This window comes from Erpetoichthys calabaricus, chromosome 4 (genome assembly GCF_900747795.2).
Source record: "Erpetoichthys calabaricus chromosome 4, fErpCal1.3, whole genome shotgun sequence".
Classification (NCBI taxonomy): Eukaryota; Metazoa; Chordata; class Cladistia; order Polypteriformes; family Polypteridae; genus Erpetoichthys; species Erpetoichthys calabaricus.
In genome coordinates, this window is record NC_041397.2 from 112,278,784 (window position 1) to 112,299,626 (window position 20,843).

Here is a 20,843-nt window from a genome sequence, read left to right on the forward strand (position 1 = left end):
AATACAATGTCAAAATTAATGTTGCTTTATTTACTAAACAATAAAATGAATAATTGTGAAATGCCAGTGACTGGATAAGTGCAGGTCAATGCTAATTCCACACTATGTTGTTTTACACTTTCATGAGTAAGACAACCTGTCTTCACATGGTCTACACTAATAGATTAAGAAGTACAAAAAATATTTGCCAAAAAAATCAACTGTATCCTAGCTTCCCTGTTCCCTGCTGTCATGCAAAGGGAATTATGACAATGAAAGTGATTCATTCACAGTAGAAAAATGGGAAATAAACTCTAAAGCTTTGGAGAATGCTTTACAAAGGCAAATAGGTCCTAGAAGGTTTAAATTGGGCCAGCTTACAAGAAATTAAATAATTAATTATGATGGTCAAAATCTAGAGATGGTCAAAATCAGATCAATTTCAGATTTCAATAAACTGTTCACAGAGAAGTTTGTGACTTAAATGTATTACTCTTAAAATAAGTATTACTAAGCAGAAGTATATGTGGGAATATGGGTTTCTGTTAATCCGGAACATTTCTGTGTGATCACTTTGCACTTAAAATGTTTCTTGAACATGATGCTTATTTATTTATTATCAAATTCACAGTATCACAATGCTATTTTGTTTTGCACAGGAGTGCCGCCATGTAATTATTCCTGACTACCGGGCAGCTTTCATTTCAGCTGCTAAGGAACATAGTTTCAGATGTCGCCGCATTTTATGTCATCAGTGCCACGTCTTAAATAGGGGTACAGCGGGTATTCCAGTATCTATGATTTAAGATGTACATAAATGCAAAAATAGTGTGAATCCTTCTCTTGAATTTCTTATTTTAATTTTACTGGTTTCTCTTCGACTTTGATTTTTGGTTAATGGTTTGGTGGAAAAATTAATGTCCCCTAAGTTTTGACTTGTTTCTGGTTTTGACTATGTTTCACCACCTGGTCCTTTCCCAACCTTTGGGCAGAATAATAATTACCTCACTTAAATCACTATTACACCAGCCTAAGTCACAGATGACATGAATTAAGGATCAGCAATTCTGGTTTGACCCCATAACAATTTCATTTGAAGCATTTGTCAAGGAAGTAGATAACTGAATTAGTGAAGCATTGCAATGCAGAGAAGAAGCAAGAAACATCTGTAAGGTTGTCTGCCCTAGAGAGAGTATAACAGTGGCATCATCTACACAGCATAACAGTGGCATCATTTACAAGGTCTCAGACAAGTCCCTGCACATTTTGCAGCGTCACTGGCTTCCTTTGCATGCTTAAAAGCTGAAGTGGAAAAGGTTGCATTGTTTGGCAAGGTAGCAGCACAGAAGAGAGGCAAACTTTAGAGCAGGGGTGTGCAAAGCCATTCCTGGAGGGCCGCAGTGGCCGCGGGTTTTTATTCCAACCCAGTTGTTTAATTAGAAAACAATCCTTGCCAATAATTACATTTCATGGCTTTTTAGTGCTTTAACTCTGCTATGTCAAGTCATTCTCAAATCCTAGATTTTTTTTTCCATTCTAAAGATATCCAAATATTTTGAAGTGTAAAACGGATGGGTAATTCTCAATCCTTGACTTTTTTGTCTTCTCTTTCCTTCCAAGTATTTAATTAAACCAAATAGTGCATGATAAATACACACAGGTGTAAAGGGTAACAAGCAAAATGGATAACTGCTGGTTTCTTTTGTCATTTGCATCTTATTGCCAATAAGGAGTAATTAAAAACCGAGAATGCAGCTGTTTAAGACTTAAATAAGCAATAAGGGTTCAAAATCTTAACGAGGGAGATAACTAAAATGAAGCAGAAGTGTTTCTAGAGCAATTAGTGCTTCTTATTAAGCAATTGGGTTGGAACAAAAGCCTGCAGCCACTGCGGCCCTCCAGGAATGACTTTGCACATCCCTGCTTTAGAGGAACAGCAAATTAAACTTTAGGCTGAAAGGAAACAATGTGAACTGCAGGCTGTGCTTGCTGCTACTGATGCGTGACTTAAGGTTTAACAAAAATATGAAACGTTACAGTGATAAGACCCATCTCCGGTGTAACTACAAATGAACAGGAGGATTCTTTTGATAAACCTAATTTCCAGCCTGTCTCCATTAGGGCTTTTCACCCTAATAACATGTCATGGTCTACACACGGTGGTGGCACTGTACAGTCAGAAGGCTCTGCAGAGTCACAGGCTTTGTTTGCTGCAACACAATATCAGAATAATATTACAGAATCACTGATAAAGCAAACAAAGGCTCTTTACATTACCACGTCAAACATTCCCATCTTCTCTCTGGAATATAGGCTCTTTGTGAGAGCATTTGAACAAGGAATGGAAAGTGGAAAGTAAGACAGAGAACAGCAAGTATGAGCTGTACTTTATGAAGCAGTGCACCAGTGGAAAGCTCAGTGGAATACAAGATCTCGGTAGCATACATACTGTAGATAAAGCTTAACATGTCCCTACCATTAAAGCAGATGGCAGTGAAACACTTCACTCTTTTGTCCCTTTTCTATCTTGTTGTAGTAGTGCAATGACAGATATAAAATACATGGAAGAGATGGACAATGCTGCCAGTGTGAATGCAGTTACTTCAAGGCTTCCATATAAATTGAGTGGGATTAGATAAGTTGAGGAGTGTTATAAGCCAAATTAAAGAGTAACAAAGTTGAAACAAAATGTAAGGACATTATTGAATCTGTTAAAACGCAGTACAAAATTGCATTACACCCTTTGTTTGGGAACTTAAGTGATAAGAATAAAAGGCAAACAAAGCCTCTATCAGACATAAAGACAGAAATAACAGGCACTTTTTTTCACCTTATACAATTTCTTGTATTAGGAATTTGGTAGTTTTTGCATACCCCTTGGGGTCAGAGCGCAGGGTCAGCCATTGTACAGTGCCCCTGGAGCAATTACAGGTTAAGGGCCTTGCTCAAGGGCCAAGCAGAGCAGTGGCCTTTTGGCAGTGATGGGGATTTGAACCGGCAACCTTCAGGATACCAGCGCAGCTCCTTAGCCTCAGAGCCACCACTCCACTCCACTTTATAACCACAACAACACAAGGGAGTAGCCATAAAGTTTTCAGCACAGTTTTAAGTTCAAGAAAGAAAGGACAAATTAGCCCAATACTATATTTAATAAGCCTTTCTTTTTTTTGTCAATGTGAAGATAACATAGAACAGTATAACAAAATGGTAGAAATCGCCTTATGAAAAAATTGTTTTTCTATAAAGCAAGGGCCTTTGCATCATTTGTAGTGAAATTGGGGAGTATGAACCCTGTGAGTAGAATTTATGTTGCCAAATCTGTTCACTGACACTGTTGCAGATAGAAAATAAAGGGAAGGCAGTATACAAGAAAAAGCTTCAAGAGGAAAATAATAGGCGAATAGTTATCAGTGTATTTATGAACTGTGATGCCCGGGTGGCCCGTAACTACCGTAGCATTACCTCTTCTTGACCGTGGACATCAATAATCATAGGCCGAGATGGTCTAAGGTAAATGAGAACAAAGAACAACAATATTTTCCAAACCAATCCAAACAGTGTGCAAAACTAAAGTGCAGTGCAGATCTTCAATGAATAAATAAATAATCCCATAAAATCAGTAATAAATAATCCATCCATAAACAGGTTAAATAAGTTAAAACCAAGGATTAAAAGGCAGCCACGATCTATTAAAAACAAACTATGAACCTGTGTGATTCCTTCTAAACAACATCTCCTCTGCTCACCCTTCCAAGGTCTGCTCAGCGAGGGGAGACACCCTCTGGCAAGTGCAGTCAACCATTATCTGGCTTGTGTCCCCACCAGCTTTCCTTGGCATCCATGGGAACCCCAACAAGCCCTGCTCCCTTCTCCCACTGCCATCCGTCGGCATCCATGGGATCTACTGGAGTGGTTGGTACTTTCTGCCCCTTAGGTGCTCAGCAGGAGCAACTCTACACCCAGTTCACCAGTGCACAGGGCCTATTGCTTGCCTTGTTTCCACAGCCCCTACTCTGCTACAATATTGCCTAACTTCTTAACCTCCAGCTCTTTCTTTCTTGTTTCTTTATTCCCCTTTTGTTTCTTTGTCTCATTCTAGCTGAGGCCTCTTTATACTCCAAATGACACAAACAAGGGCAAGATGTTCCCTGCCCATCCTAGAAGACTGATAAAGGATACCAAAATGCAGGTGGACATGTTGGCTTCCTGGCAGGAATGGACAGAAGACCTTTATCCAGCCGGGCATCCAGTGGGATGGAAGGACAGGGGAATAAAACTTGGCAAGGCTACATACTCTCCCAACACAATAGGCAGCCACCTCTCTGGGCGGCGCTACCTGTGTGGACACCTACAAGACATACAGGGAATTGGAGCCCATAGGGCAGCCTTCAAAGGCATGAGACAGAAGGCGAAGATTGTTCTTCCTCAGCCAGGAGACAGGCAGAAGATGCCAGTGCTGCAATAATTACACTGGCATCCCGGTAGGGTTGGACCAAGGAACAATATTCAGTTGCGAGGCCAGTGTGGTGAAAGAACAGGGAGAGACAACCTGGTAAGTCTACAAGCTCCCCAACATGCTAGGTAGCAGTGTCCCTGGGCGACACTACCTGTGTGGACACCAGCAAGGCACACTGGGAATTGTAGTCCCATAGGGCAGCCTTATCGGGTTCTGTGGGTGCCACCAGAGGGTGTTGCAAGGATACATGTTCCCTACTTTGTGGAACTTCTGTTTGACCTGGAAATACTTCCAGTGGGCTATGCCCTTGCACCTCATCCAGGCGAGTTGGAGTCAGGTGTAGAGGACAGACATGGCTCACCTGCAAGGAGTGGAGTGGAGGAGGAGAAGGAGTGAGAAAGAGAGAAAAGAATTATATTGTCTTTATGTCCGTATCACAAGGAACTAAGCCTTTATAAGGTATTTAAACTTTGCATTAGTACCTGGGACTTGTGTCTGGGGTTTGGGGTGCTACAATGCCCCCTACTGGTCACACCTCTTAATAATATGAATTGGAGCCAACATGAAACTAGCAGAAAAGCAGCAGTAAAGTTGCTAATAAGTAAAAGATTTGGTACAGCTAATATGCTAGAATATTCAACCACTTCAGTACTGGCAATATTTGTAACACCCTCAGTAGTTCATACATTTAGCAATATTTGGGCATTAGTGTGTAACCATATCATCTCTATTATAAAAAAAAATCCTGGGAGAGAATGATTAGGGAGACGAGACGTGATCTTCACGTGAAGATCACGGAAGACACTTAAAAGACCCACAAGACGAAAGAGACTGGCCACGGAGCATCTCGCGGGGACCTTAAACATGAGACTTTGTGCCAAGAGATTGACCCAGGGCCGTCTCGCGGGGACGTAGAACATGAGATTCTTGCAAGACACGCCCTACTTACAACCAATATCAAATAAGACCACGGGCAGCAAAACATTCAGTCTTGTCAAGGTTTTGAGCACACACAGATCCAGGGCTCTCAGCACATATAAAGCGTATAAGGACAATATGTTATACTGTAGATGAAACATCGACGACTAAGAGAAGAAGAAAGAGCAGCGTGGTGAAAAGAGACTCAAAAGCGTTGGAGAGAAAAAAATGCAAAAAAGAAAAAGAATAATCTAGGTGCAAATTCAGAAAATAAGGAAAGTAATAATAAGTCCGGAAAAAGTGGAATTGAAAAAAGCACGTCCAATCGGGCTCAGAATTAAAAGACAAAGTATAACTTCATAAAGACGTTCAAAAACGGCGCTATACACATGCAGAGCAGGTTAGAGATTATGAAAGCAGTGGAATTCGAAAGGCTCAGAAAAAACGATGGCGTGATACAAATGCAGAGAAAGGTAAAGAATATGAAAGCAGGAAAATTCAAAAGTATTGTAGCGTCCCTTCCAGGTTGAAGCCTTTTTTTTTTGGAGTGACTGTTAGGTTTGATTGAGGGAGGGCAGAGTACAGCACAGAAGACTGACAGCGGGGTATTGATTGATGCGGTTACGGGGACGGGAGGAGGGAGTTAGAGAGGGTGCTAGAAGGTTGTGTTTGGGGTTACGAAGTTGGCATTCTTTTTCTTGATTGTTCAAGTAAAACTTTTGTGAGACTTTACTACGTCTGTCTGTTTTGTTTTTTTTTACTTCTCTTTTCGAGCCAGACGCAGAGGTCGCTACTGTATCAAAAAAAGATAGTAAAGATCGCATTAGCACAAACAAAAGGAAATTACTACTCGAAAAAAGGGAAAATAATCATCATGGATCAGGTGTAATTGAAAAAATAGCAGGATAAAGCGAGGTCAGAAATAGAAGACAAAGAATAGAAAACAAAGTAAAACGTCATAAAGAGGTTAAAAAACAAGGGGGCCAAACACATGCACAGCAGGTTAGAGATAATGAAAGCAGTGGAATTCAAAAGACTCAAAAAAAATGTAGGCGCGAAACACATGCAGAGCAAGATACAGAATATGAAAGCAGAAAAAAACGATAGTGTCAAAACAAAGAAAGTAAACATCGCATTAGCGCAAACAAAGAGAAATTATTACTCGGAGAAATAACTAAAAGGCGAATAGAGATCGAATATATGGACATATGGTGATATGTCTGAAGTATGTAAATATTGTAAGGCTTTGAAGTTTAAGTCAGAGAATTTCAAAAACGGGGTTTACCTCACATGCATTTATTGGTTACTTTGCAAAAAAAAAATATTAACTGCTGATGATGTCGATCGAAACCTATCCTGAATTATGGTACAAAGTCATTAAACACATGTCTCACTGACCTCATTTAAAATTCTCATTCAGCATGTTGGGACTCTATAGATTCCAAATATTGTTTTTAAAGAAGTTCTGAAGTAAAAGTGAAACTAATGAAATAGCAACAATTCAAAGAAAAAAAAAATCTTAAAAGTGTGTATCCGGAAAACCAAGCATGGGGGTTGGCAAGCAAAGCGAGTAGGGGTCAAAGCCCTCTAGTTTAAATTATTAACATTGGTGCCACATAATAATATTAACTAAAATATTGCTGAAGTCCACAATTCTAAGTAAGATTAGTTTGATAAATGACATGCATAACTGTCAGGGGGACTCCAGCAGGTTCTGTTGGTTTTTGTCTTTTTATTTAGTTTAAATACCATAACTAGACATGTTTTTGCAAACAACTGAATATACCCACATGGAACATAAAGCGTACTTTGAGAAAGTAATGTAGGAATGGGCTCATTTCAGGAAAATACTAGCAATAGAAAGATCTCAAATGGTTGAAAATCACAGAAAAAAAAATAAACGCATTTTAGGAAATTCTATCATTTGTGGGGAGTTAAAGATAAAATGGAAAAATAAAGGTAAATTTCATGTTTTGGAAAAGTCAAAGACAGCAGCCTAGAGCTTAATAAAAAAAGAGAGAGTTTAATGTGCCTGTTCTGGTTTTGACCATGGCACTCATGCATTGAATTACAAAGATTTACATGTTTCAGTTTTGCAAGAAGAAAAATGATTTTTAGCATGGATTTTATATGATCCACTCCAAAAATAAAGCTAAAAACAAACTAGTAGCCCAGCAACCACAGAGTTTCCTTTTTTAGTTAAATAGATTGAGACATCAAGATAAAGATAAAAATTTACACACCATCCTCAGGGGTGACCCATTGCACTAGAGCCACACAGTACAAAATGATTAAACATTCGGGTGTAATTGTAAACAGTTTGTTGATATGAGACGTCTGAGATTCCCTGTATATATACCGTGTACTGTAGGAGTGCAAATCTTTCAACATCCATTCTGACATGGAGTTCAAATTAAAAACAGCTTTAGCTCTTTTATATAGAAAGAATCTTTTATTATCCCATGACAGCATTTCATGTCTGGCGTCACGTAACATATTTCTTAGTAACTCTAAACCAGGCATTTAAAAGAAAAAGGAAAAGAAATACCAGCTGGTTTTATAATAGGAAACTGTGTACAGCATGAAAACTGATAGGAAGAAGTGAATAATCAATGAGTCAATTAACTGTAAATCAAAATATGTAACAGCAATGTGGGATTTTGGAAGAAAATGTAAATTACACAATACAGAGAATAGCAGTGAACCTGAGAAGTATGTTATACATATTAATACTGTACAAAGAGGGAGCTTGGAATTCAAATGTAACTTACTTGTTAATAATTAAATGCTAAAATATTTTTATGGTCTTCCTAATTATTGTTGTTGCTCATGATCTAAGTTCGTTGTTAATATAAAATAAATCTTCTGAAGCTTCAAAATGTTTTTTATCCTTATTCTTATACTCTGACATTGCTGTTTTCAAAGCAGTTTTTTGCATAAAAATAATCTCAAAGTTTCCAGTTCTCTTTTTTTTGGGGTTTCTGGTTTAGGTTGATTAAAATGTTCAGTACTTTCCATCACATCTGATCTTCTCTCAGTTTACTTTGTTGAAAGTTGACCAAATGCAGCCCAAACATAACCCAAAATCCTATTTTCCACCCAGTCTCTGGGCTTTCCTTGGAGGCCTACAGCTTCTTCATGAAAGATCTAACAAAAAATGTGATTTATTTGGGAACTAAACTCTTCATTATCTAATGAAATCAAAATACGCCAAGTGTCATGTTTGCACATGTACACTACAGCTCCATAAAATGTGATATATAATATACATCTGTTTGAAAATACTGTGCATATAACAGAACAGATGCAGCTTGGGTAGAGATACTTAGCTTCTGCTTCTCCACTACTCCCTGGAATAAACCCCCGCAGTACTACCACTGCTACACCAATATATTGATAGACCCAGAGACACTAACATTTATCCACTTGGGGCAGTTTTTTCCCTTTCACTTTCAGAGAACTAGTCACAGATTCCTTGTGAGAAATGCTACCTCAGATTTGGAGTTGATTATTTTGATCTAGCTGATTCTTTGTTAGCTATGATCTTTTTTCTGCATGCCAGTACACTCTTAAAAATAAATGCTCCATAGTGGCTCGTTTGGATCCCAAAAGACCCATCCACATGAAGGTTCCAGGAAAAAAAAACTTTATTTTTTTAGATCAATAACAGGCTCAATAGTGTTAATAGATGGTAACAGATTTGTGAAATACCAGTAGCTCATGATTTTAAAAGGACTCTTGCTGCATATGTACAATAACAGAGGCCAAGTCCAGGTTTTCTTAATCTGTTAGTGTCCTGCTATTTAGCCTAGCACATATTAAAGATTTTCAGTTTATGTATATATATATATATATATATATATATATATATATATATATATATATATATATATATATATATATTAGGAAGTTTATCAAAGCACAAAGAACCAACTTCATATGCAAAGAACCCTAATCACAATGAAATGGTTCTTGGTCAAGCAATAGTTCTATGAGAAACCACACAACCCAGTGAAGAACCATAAAATGCCATTACAGAACCATTATTTATTATTACCATGCTTATTTTAACTTCACCTGTTTATTGTCTGGTACAAATCTTGTAATCGATATTTAACCCACTTCCTATTGTCCAAATGACTTGAAATTTTGCACACTTACTCACTTCCGATGACAATACATTAATCAATAATCAGTTTCTCTAATTGATCAATTAATCCATGTCAATTAAGAAATGAAATTTTCATATGAAGAATAGTTCAAGATTTCACCAATAGATGGCGCTAGTAACGGATAGAAATATTAAAGGAAGAGTTAAAATATTGATTACAAAATTATACTAAAACAAACCCAAGACTTAAAAGGTGAAAATAATATATAATGTAGATACCATGAGGGCTGGATGGGCATCCCAACCAGAAGAAAACCCAGAAGTAAGAACCGGAAAGGGTGGACGGCCAGCCCATTAAAAAGGAAAGATATCGCTGGAGGTTTTTTATCCCCCCAGCTCACTAGATGGCAGCAGCCCAGATTCTCGGTACCCAGTGTGAAGTCAGCAGGGCATGCCGGGAAATGTAGTCCGGCAAGGCAGCCCTGCTGGTGTCACGGGGTGCCGCAAGAGGGCGCCGCAGAAAAATAAGCTCCCTACTGTGGTGATGGATTTCCGTGTGACCCGGAAGTATTTAGATCGGGCAATCGCCCTGGCACTGGAAGTAGTCCTGGCCCTGTAATAAAAGGGGCCACACTCCCTTATCCAGGTAAGTCGGAGCTGGGTAGTAGAGAGGCAACACTTGACTGGAGGAGGGCAGTGCGGTGGTGACAGAGTTATCAAAGAAAGAGAGAAACGAGTGATTTGTACTTATGTAACATGTTTTGGAGGTATTTATAATAAAAACCTTCCTTTATATCCGGGACTGTGCTTGTGTGTTCGTGTCGGGGTTTGGGCTGGCTGACGCCCAAGGTGTCCATCACAACTGGCGTAGTCTACAGAATCATGTGTGGATGGATAAAAGTATTTTTCAAAACTCAGACTCAAACTGCACTCTGATTTGTTTGTGCTTATTACGTAGCCTTTCCCTGACTGAATCCTGCTCATTACAATGCCTCTTTCCCTGACTAGTCACCCTTCATGGGAGAAAATTATATTCCAAGATAGTGCTTTCCAAGCCACTTGTTGTGTTGTTTACCTAAATGGCTTTTTGTACAATTTCAATATTGCATACATGATCAAAAGGCAAATAAATTTCCACTTGCTACACAGTGTTGCGATAAATGCCATGGCCAGCAGTGTTAACATAACTTCAAGGATTCTTCTGTTGATGCACGCATGCCCAGTGTAGGCAGTGTTTTGTATTAGTGTGGGTGGTGATACTTTTCCTAACCAATGTGAAAATGCTAGTGTAGATAGACATTGTTTTCATTTAAAATGTAGTTGAGTGGATGTCGCTTTGACCACTGGGGCAGTCACACCAGATGACTTGCAGCTATGTGTGCACTTTGCAATTTATTACAACTTGCTATGATAACATATACGAAAGCTACAACTGAAAAGTGCTGGAAAAGATTTGTAGTGTATTGCCAGCTTAACCAGAATTCCCTTTTCTATAAAGAGAAGGCCTTAAGCATGGTCCATTCAGGCGATATGTCCCTGACGTCTCCAAAGATTCAGAGAGATTTTCTGGAGGTAAAAGTACAACTGATCGAACTCTGTCACGTTCACTCAGTGGCCCAGTACTCCCTCTCTACCTGTTTAGGTCTGTATAATCTACCTACCAATACTACACACGACAAAAATAACTGTAAAAACATATCACATATAACACTGAATTTGTGTTTGTGAGTGTGTCTAGTATGCAAATGTACACTGCTGAACAAATCTATGTCAGATTTTGCACAAATTCCTCATTTGTACAGGGGAAGCCCACAGGCTATGTTTGGTTTAAAAAATTTCCCCCCTTGGGAACTTTCTTTAGTGACCACACCTACAGTATATTTCATTAGGGAAATGCCCCAAAGAGGCATTTTTGGGACTTGGTACAGGTGTGCAAAGTTGCTTCTTATGGTAGGTTTTGTCAGGGAAATTTTGATTTGGTACCAAAATATTTCCACTGTGGGCGGCACAGTGGCGCAGTGGGTAGCGCTGCTGCCTCGCAGTTGGGAGACCTGGGGACCTGGGTTCGCTTCCCAGGTCCTCCCTGCGTGGAATTTGCATGTTCTCCCCGTGTCTGCGTGGGTTTCCTCCGGGCACTCCGGTTTCCTCCCACAGTCCAAAGACATGCAGGTTAGGTGGATTGGCGATTCTAAATTGGCCCTAGTGTGTGCTTGGTGTCTGCGGTGGGTTGGCACCCTGCCCAGGATTGTTTCCTGCCTTGTGCCCTGTGTTGGCTGGGATTGGCTCCAGCAGACCCCCGTGACCCTGTGTTCGGATTCAGCGGGTTGGAAAATGGATGGATGGATGTGTGCTTGGTGTGTGGGTGTGTTTGTATGTGTCCTGCGGTGGGTTGGCACCCTGCCTGGGATTGGTTCCTGCCTTGTGCCCTGTGTTGGCTGGGATTGGCTCCAGCGGACCCCCGTGACCCTGTGTTCGGATTCAGCGGGTTGGAAAATGGATGGATGGATGGATATTTCCACTGTGGACTTTATTTAGTAACTGCACCTGCGCTTTATTCCCCACTGTAGCACTGTGTACCCCTGCTCATGACCTATAGCTGTCTGAATCTGCTCACTATTAAGTGGTGCTCAGATGACAGCTCAGCACTTGTCTTTCCCTGCAGTAGGTGTTTGCCACTTACAGGTGACCCTACTTTATGAATGCTGATTAGCTAGTCCTACACACTTGCCAATATTGGTACTGTGACTGTTGTCCAGTTAGTCCTTACACTTGTCACATAATTTCGCAAGAATGGAGCTTCATTCCATTGCTATGCCGATGATACGCAGCTCTATGTGAGACTGGATTCGACTTCTCTTGCACCTCCATCAACTTTTTCCTCTTGCTTGGATGAGATTGAGGCCTGGATGTCCAAGAACTTCCTTAAGCTGATCAGCACCAAAACTGAAGCTCTTTTAATTGGCACCCCCCATCAACTTCATTCCTCTGTAAATTGTATTTCCTTTTCTGACCGTACCATTACCCTCTCTCCTTCTGTTACAAATCTGGGTGTCAAGTTAGACTCCCATCTGTCATTTGATACATATATCCATCACCTTTGTAAAATTCCATTCTTTCATCTCTGAAACATCATCGCCAAACTCCGTCCCTACTTCTCCCTCTGTGATGCTGAAAAGCTGGTTCATGCCTTTGTCTCATCCAGACTGGACTATTGTAATGCACTCCTCATCAGGATACCCAACAAGAGCCTTCAAAAGCTCCAACAAATTCAAAATAGTGCTGCAAGAATCCTGATGAGGGTACGGAAATATGAACATTTCTCACCAATCCTTCGATCACTTCATTGGCTCCCTATCCATCTCCGTATCAAATACAAACTGTTTGTTTACTCACCAGTGTATCCATGGAAATGCTCCACAATATCTTAAAGAACTCCTTATATTACAATCCACTACAAGAAACCTCCGTTTTACAAATACCTACTGCCTTCGCCCCCCTGTGACCAAACTTCATACAATGGGTGACCGAGCCTTTGTAGCCGCTGCTCCACGGCTCTGGAATGCCCTACCAGAGAGCCTGAGAACACAGCAGATTGTGGGCTGTTTTACAAAACAGGTAAAGACTTTTCTATTTAGGAAAGCTTATTAACAAGAATACTATAATTATTGTTGTTTTATCTCTGTTTTTATTGCTTTGCCTTTGTTTAAACTTTTTATGTTGCACTTTGAGATTTACTGCTAATGTAAAGTGCTCTATAAATAAAATGCATTATTATTATTATTATTATTATTATTATTATGTGAACACAGTCTTCCAGTAGGACTGCAGAGTAGGAAAATTGTATCCTTTTGAGCATACTACCCAGTTTTTCAGACGAACAACTGTCTTGGACTTTTTTTTAAACATCACTGGAGTCACTCCTTGAAATGGTTCCATTAAGCTTCTTTTATTACAGCAGATCTACAGTAGGACAGCAAGTGAACTGGTCAGTCCTGCTTAGCCTGTACTAACTAGACAAAGAAATTACTGAGCTTATAAAAAGACATAGATAAGAAATACATGCCATGACTTCTAGCGAGCAGTTAATGATCTTATAAAGAGTGGAAAGTAACAAAGTGCTAAAGAAAAGAAAGTTTAACCTGTGCCATCTTCAGGAAGCAGGTGACAAAAAACCTCTGTTATACAAAAAAGTAATATGAACACACACACATATAAATACAGATATAAAAATAGAAAAGTCTGAATTAGAGTAGCTGTCCTAATTCAGGGTGTTCATAAGAAATGTAATGATTTACTTCATGTGCTAGGTGTATATTATGAACAAGAACCATTGAATGAAATATTTGAAATGTTAAAATGTGTTTAATTGAAATATACAAAGTCTAAATGTTCTTTATTGTAATTAAAAAAAGTAATTTTAACCCTCTGATAGATGTTGTGACAGATGGCCGGGGCCCATGCCCGGCCAGGACGCCCCTGCAGTATATGTATCAGGAGAGCAAGCATGGGAAACACAACATCTCCCCCCTGGATGCTAGATGCCTTGGACTCCCCCAGTGCTTCATGGGGGTTGGAGTTCTGTGCAGCACAGGCGCCGCCAGGGGGTGCTGCAGCAGGAGCTGCTGGGCCCTTTTGAGCTTTGGTTTTTGAAGTGCAGCTGGATGTCAGCGATCAGTAATAATTCTTTGCATTTATATAGCGCTTTTCTCGCTATTCGAAGCGCTCAGCAATTGCAGGTTCTCAATTGCTCAAGGGCCCAACGGAGCAGAGTCCCTATTGGCATTTACGGGATTCGAACCGGCAACCTTCCGATTGCCAGTGCAGATCCCTAGCCTCAGAGCCACCACTCTGCCTGTAATAAAAGGGGCCAGGAACCACCACTCAGCAGCCAGAGTCGGGTGGAGGAGGATGAAGTTGCCTGGGAGGAGTGATGGTGCAAGTGTGTGGTGTGTTGGTGTTTTGGGACTGTGTTGTGGGTGGGGGACACGGGGAAGACGTGCCCTCCAGCTGAAGAAAATGAAAGTCTTTTATACATGCCTCCGTGTCCATCTGTGTCGGGTCAGGCGCCTATATAGTGCCTTTTGTTACAATGTCCACAAAGGACTAGATTTCTAGTAAAGGATAAAATGAAAAATAGCATTAAATGTGTGATCACTGACCTTGAAATAGTCTAAAACGATACCCCACATTCTTTATATTTGAAATCTGTCATCTTTAACCTTCTGGGAGAGGCGCTTAGAGGGCTAGGACCACTGGTGAAGAATTAAATATCATAAATGTTATAATATTCATGAGCAGCAAGCATGAAATAGCATAAAGTTTTATGAAAAGGAGTTTTACCCCTTGTATCCCACTAGTGGGAGAACCCCTAAGGATGGTTGATGTGACATGCATTATTTCAGGTTGTTTTGATTGTTTTTGCTCTAGACAACTATTAGTTTTCTTATTATCATAAGGGTGTGATTTCCAGCATAAAATAAGGTCCAAAAATGACTTAAAAATTTGGGGTTTTCTGGTCTAGAGGGCCAAAAATAGGGGGGATCTCCAAAATGATTGCCATATTGCTTAAGAAGACATTAAAATGAGTCAAATGGTATATCATATATGGGGGATTTCTAGTACTAGTGATTTCTAATGATTTCAAAGTGACAATATACAGTATATAAACATGCAAAAATACATTTTCTTTTATAGAACCTTTACTTTATATAACACTTTTCTATGGTTATCAGCATCCAAAGACTCTTCACAATACAGAGATATACTACAGTTACAAGTTTGCTTTTCTTGTTGATTGTCTGACAGAGATTAATAAATGAAAATGTTAAATTTTTCCAAGTTAAGGACTGTTGTTTCTAAGACCAAGATGGAAATGCTTATCCATCCATCCATCCATTTTCTAACCCGCTGAATCTGAACACAGGGTCACGGGGGTCTGCTGGAGCCAATCCCAGCCAACACAGGGCACAAGGCAGGAACCAATCCTGGGCAGGGTGCCAACCCACCGCAGGACACACACAAACACACCAAGCACACACTAGGGCCAATTTAGAATTGTCAATCCACCTAACCTGCATGTCTTTGGACTGTGGGAGGAAACCGGAGTGCCCAGAGGAAACCCACACAGACACGGGGAGAACATGCAAACTCCACGCAGGGAGGACCCGGGAAGCGAACCCGGGTCTCCTAACTGCGAGGCAGCAGCACTACCACTGCGCCACTGTGCCACCCAGGAAATGCTTATTCATGCTTTTATCTTATCATGCAGTGATTTTTGTAACTCTTTTTTTTTTTTTACCTGTGTAAGCAAGTCTGGTTTAACTCACCTTCAGACCATTCAAAACACAGCTGCCAGACGTTTATCATGCTCCCATAAGCAGACTCACATTTCTCCTATCTTATTCTCTTTGCATTGGCCTATAGTAAAATTCTCATACTCACTTACAGAGCCCTGTACGGTCAGGCTCCTCAATACATTGTGAATCAAATGTACTATTACACCACTAGTCGAGCCCTGAGATCTAGTCAACAAGGCCTTCTTTCTGTCCCTCGCTCCAGGTTGAAGATGTGTAGGGATTGAACATTTCAATCTGTTGCTCCCAGACTGTGGAACAATCAGTGCAATCAGTTAAACAGTTTAAAGCCCAGCTTAAGACTTACCTTTTCAGACTAGCTTTTGGGTAGTTTTTGTTGCATATTTTTATTTTATATTATAACTTCTTTGTTCTTTTATTTTATTGTGCAGCACTTTGTGATGCCTGTCTGAGGAAAGTGCTTTATAAATAAATTTTACTTACTTACTACATTTATTCCATTCTTCTATTTTCTAATCTGCTTATTCAGTTCATGGTCATTGAGTCCCAGTGCCTGTCTTGGCTTCATTTAGTACAAGGTGGAACAGTCCCAACTTTAGCATACTGTATTAGTATGATGCCTAAGATGTGACAGTCTCATGATGGGGATGCTACACTAACTTCACAGCTGACAAAAGTCTCACTTTTTAAAGATGCACAGTTGTCAGGGCTGGCAACACCTGTCCTTCCACTGCTTACCTGACTGCTGACACTGTCCTACACGATTATTTTGTATTTTCCTCTGACTGTATTTAGATAGAAAACACATTTGCATTTCCACCCATGTTAACTGTGATCACAAACCTTTACTGGTCAACTTCAGATTTCATCTGTGTGTTCCATCACAAGCTCATTCACACCCGTTTTATTAATGTGGTTGGGTGCCATCCATTTGTGACTCTTGGAATAATACCAGGGTGTTGTCTTAATATTCTTGCTCCATGCATGGCTTAATTTTAGTGAGGAGCATTGTGGTAGTTACATTTTGGGGTTTTCTTTTTTAGCTATTTTATCTGAGCCATTTTTCTAAGGATAACTACATCAATGAGGGAAATGCTACAAAAAATAAAAATTAAAAAAAAATGTAAAACTCTAGGTATCCTAGGGCTATCAGGATTCCACAACCAAACAAAGGTCTCCAACACAAGAGAGGTCTTGCCATCACAAAAGATCTAAAATAACAACATGGCCAAGGCCACAAATACCACTTATATTGCAATATACTGTTTAGAAAGTAAGTGCTTTTGTTAATCACTAAACTGATCATTTATGTTGGTAGTATACTGTATGTCAGTGCGTAACAATCACTCATATTCTTTCTGCATCATTAAAGAATCCCCTACCTTGATTTTGTGTGGTCTCCCAGTGCTTCATTGGAGTTTAGGTTGACTGCAAATTTGTACTTACAGTCTCTTAAATCATATTTCCAAAATAATTTCTGGAACCTGTTCTCAATCAGATGACACAGCTAAAATGCCATTTCTTTGCTTTCAGAAGATTGTAGATTAGAAAAAATGTCAGTTCTGTTTGTTGACTAGTCTGTTTTCCTGCTTTCAAAATAACCCATCAATTAGACTTCCTTTGAAAAGGACATAGTAGATAGCCAACTTTAAAAAAAAAACATGCTGGAACTTCAAGATTTGATTCCAATATGTCCACTCCAAACAAAGAAAAAGAGTGAGGGTTGCAAAGGGAATAAAATATTTATCAGTTTTCCACAGATTTCATTCAACACATACACCTTTTTCTTTTTCAGATGTACTACTGACCACTGGATGATATGAATCAAGTAGTTGGGCCACATGACTTCTTATCTTTTGTAACAGTTCACAAACATGGTTGAAATCTTATCCCCTTGACATCAAACGTGTCAATTTTCAGTTTTTACAGTTTATGTTGCAGCATGTCAGCAACTTCCTTCCCAGTTTTATTTAAATTGATCAGTTTAAGGAAGTGGTCTAAAGGCATCCAGTCAGAATGGTTCTTGTCCTTTATATGATTTATATTTTCATAGAAACATGGAATAAGTTACCAAGTTGTGTTGGTAGACAGGAGAACTTTAATGACCTTCAAAACTCAACTTGATGTTATTTTGGAAGAATTAAGTTAGGAGGACTGGTGAGCTTTGTTGGGCCAAACGGCCTGTCCTCTCTAGATGAGGCCTGTCCTCATCTAGAATGTTCTAAAGTTCTAATGTTCATGCTTGAAAATATTATTATTCAATTTTGCCTTTTGCTCTTTAATATGTTTGCAGTGCACTTGCAACCTATTTGTCCAATTTATTTATATACATTTGAGAGGTAAGGCCATGGAAGTGAGTCTTACTCTTTTCAAGGTAATTTGTCAATTTGCTATGTGAAAGATATTCCTTAAGTAATACACCATGGAATGACAATGGCCTTTGATTCCAAACTTTAGCGAGACAATGCATAACCATTTTTACATTGCAAATTGCTTTTCTGTCCATATAATTGGGTAATTTATTAACTGCTTACAGTCATTTAGTGAGGCCAAGTGTGCTCTGGACTTGCTGTCAAGGTCTACTGTGCCATTATAACTATGGCAGTCGCCTAGGGTGGTAAAGCTTTTGCCCCCGATATTCCAACATTTGTGTGTGACTTGTGTGAAACCCTAAATGAGAAGGAACCCCCCCCCAACCACACTCCCCAGTCTTTGGTCTGACATCATGTACAACTCATATGAATCTCCCCCACCTCCTCTTTGACCCAATATGTGTACGACTTGCACAAAACATTAAAGGGCAGACTGCTCAACAATCTGTAATAATATGTTTACCAATTGCCTTCAAGACTACGTTGTTAGGGTGTGACATTTTTATACTTGCCTAAGGCAGCAAAAAAGCTAAAACCAGCCCTGCTTACTGTAAGTCTCTACAGTACACCTGTCTTTCCAGATTGTTTTACTTCTGCGCACTATTGTAAAGAGAGGGTGTGAGTGCTGAACAGCAATGAAGATGCTAAAAATTACACAACATCCAATAGCATCAGCTGTAAGCATGGAGTGCTGTCTGCCCCCATGTTCAAAAAACCCAAAATCCTAATCAAAAATATGTCACGTTACCAAATAATCCATCCATCCATCCCGCTATATCCTGACACAGGGTCACGGGTGTCTGCTGGAACCAATCCCAGGGCACAAGGCAGGAACAAATCCCCGAGGTTTTTCCCACCACAGGGCAGATGCACACACCCATACCCACAAACCAAGCACACACTAGGGACAATTTAGGATCGCCAATGCACCTAACCTACATGTCTTTGGACTGTGGGAGGAAACCGGAGCACCCAGAAGAAACCCACACAGACACGGGGAGCCCACCTAGATAAGATCAATGAACGCAGGCGCCTACAACGCGCGTCTGAAACTGCGAAAGCAAAGCAGGCACGGGGTCAAAACGAACGAGCTCGACTGACAGATATACAAACACGAGCCCGGCTGGATAAAATCAATGAACGCAGGCGCCTACAACGCGCGTCTGAAATGCCGCAAGCAGAGCGGGAATGGCTCCAAGACGAACAAGCTCGACTAATGTATTTCAGGATACCCAACGCCGGGGGTAGGTGAGCGAAGCCAGCAGGGGGCGGAGCCCCACTTGTCTAATAGGAGCAGCTCAGCTTCTTCTCCACACAATCCTCATTTTCAATTTACTGCCTCATATATAGGCAATTATTCCTTCTTCTATGAACATTTTGCATTTGCAGTTGGTATACCTTTGGCAGAGTGTGTTTATTTATATCAGGGCAACTCCAGAGACACTGCAAAAAAAGAAATAACTTACTGGCTTCTGGCACCTGCAAATATGGCTTGAATGACATATGCCCGTCAGCAAATGCAGGCAAAATCACTGACCAATAAGACAGTTATTAGTTAGGTGGAACCTATTCAACATTTAAAAATATTTTTATTAAAGAGCTAGGCCTTGTGTCCTGTGCATTTTAATTCTTAAGTAATTTACTAAGGATAATATCTCTTTAACTGAAACATCCACCAATATTTGACCACATTCTATTGACGTACCCCTCTATTAGATTACTTGCCACAAGTCTGACCCTTCTGCTCTGCCCAATTTTGGCCCATTATGGTTTATAACAGGACAACCATACACTGTGACATTACCACTCCACACAGTAAAATATAGACATGGTCTATGGGGATCAAAGCATTACTAAGAAAAACACTACTTACCAGCAAAGTACTTCAGTTAAAACAACCACCAAAGAAAGCCACGTTTTGTTTCCAGGTATAAGCTTACCCTGGCTGCATGATCTGCTTTTGTTGCATTTTTGTGCTCCTTGAATCATAAAGACTGCTGGCATGCCTATTCCAGACAAATTCTGTATATGGTCTAATTTCAGCTAAATATGACTCATGTCATTCATTTTCTATTTGGAAGAATCCATTTCAATGGGAGAGGACGTAAAAGGCATTCTGAAAAGTAACTCTTACAGTGTGTAATGAAAAACAAATAGAACATCAACAAAGAGCTGGGGTATGATGGGCTACCCCGTTTCTTTAGTAAAATCACACAGGCTTTGACCACAGTAATGTTTTCAGCTCCTGGGCTGGTCTTCAAATGAAAGTCTCTTCTTCTTGGTCTTTTTGTTGGTGGCTGGCAAACCAGCTTCCACCTACTGAACTGCAGTGTGAAGAGGAGTCAGGACTGTCTTCGTCTTCTTCTGCATTTTTATGGCAGTTGGCATATCAATATAAATGGTGCATTAACAGCACCCACTGAGCTGGAATGTGGAGAAGAGACTCAGGAAGCATACCCTACTTGGGGGGAGGGGGGGGTGATAAGGTGGGGACAAAACATCTCAAATAATATCAAAAAGTCCAACACATTTTAAAAATTCAAATTAGCATTTTGATACAGTATATTGACAATACTGTCCTATTATATTTTCTATGGTAATAACCTCCTGTTCCAAAGATTTTAGTTTTTTAAAAATATGTATTTTTTGCTCCTCATATGCAGTACACAGTATATGCTTTACTCTTTCAAGAT

The 20,843-nt window shown here is 39.9% G+C and overlaps 1 protein-coding gene across 1 annotated transcript in view; it reads right to left on the reverse strand.

Annotated features, from left to right (window-relative positions):
• The window catches only part of rubcnl (rubicon like autophagy enhancer), a 96,040-nt gene extending 75,891 nt beyond the window's left edge, over positions 1 to 20,149 (reverse strand). The window contains exon 1 of the mRNA XM_051927320.1: positions 20,024 to 20,149. Within this exon, the coding sequence (XP_051783280.1) occupies positions 20,024 to 20,139 (116 nt within the window). The 5' untranslated portion in view covers positions 20,140 to 20,149. The remainder of the gene's footprint in view (positions 1 to 20,023) is intronic.
• Between the last annotated feature and the right edge of the window lie 694 nt (positions 20,150 to 20,843).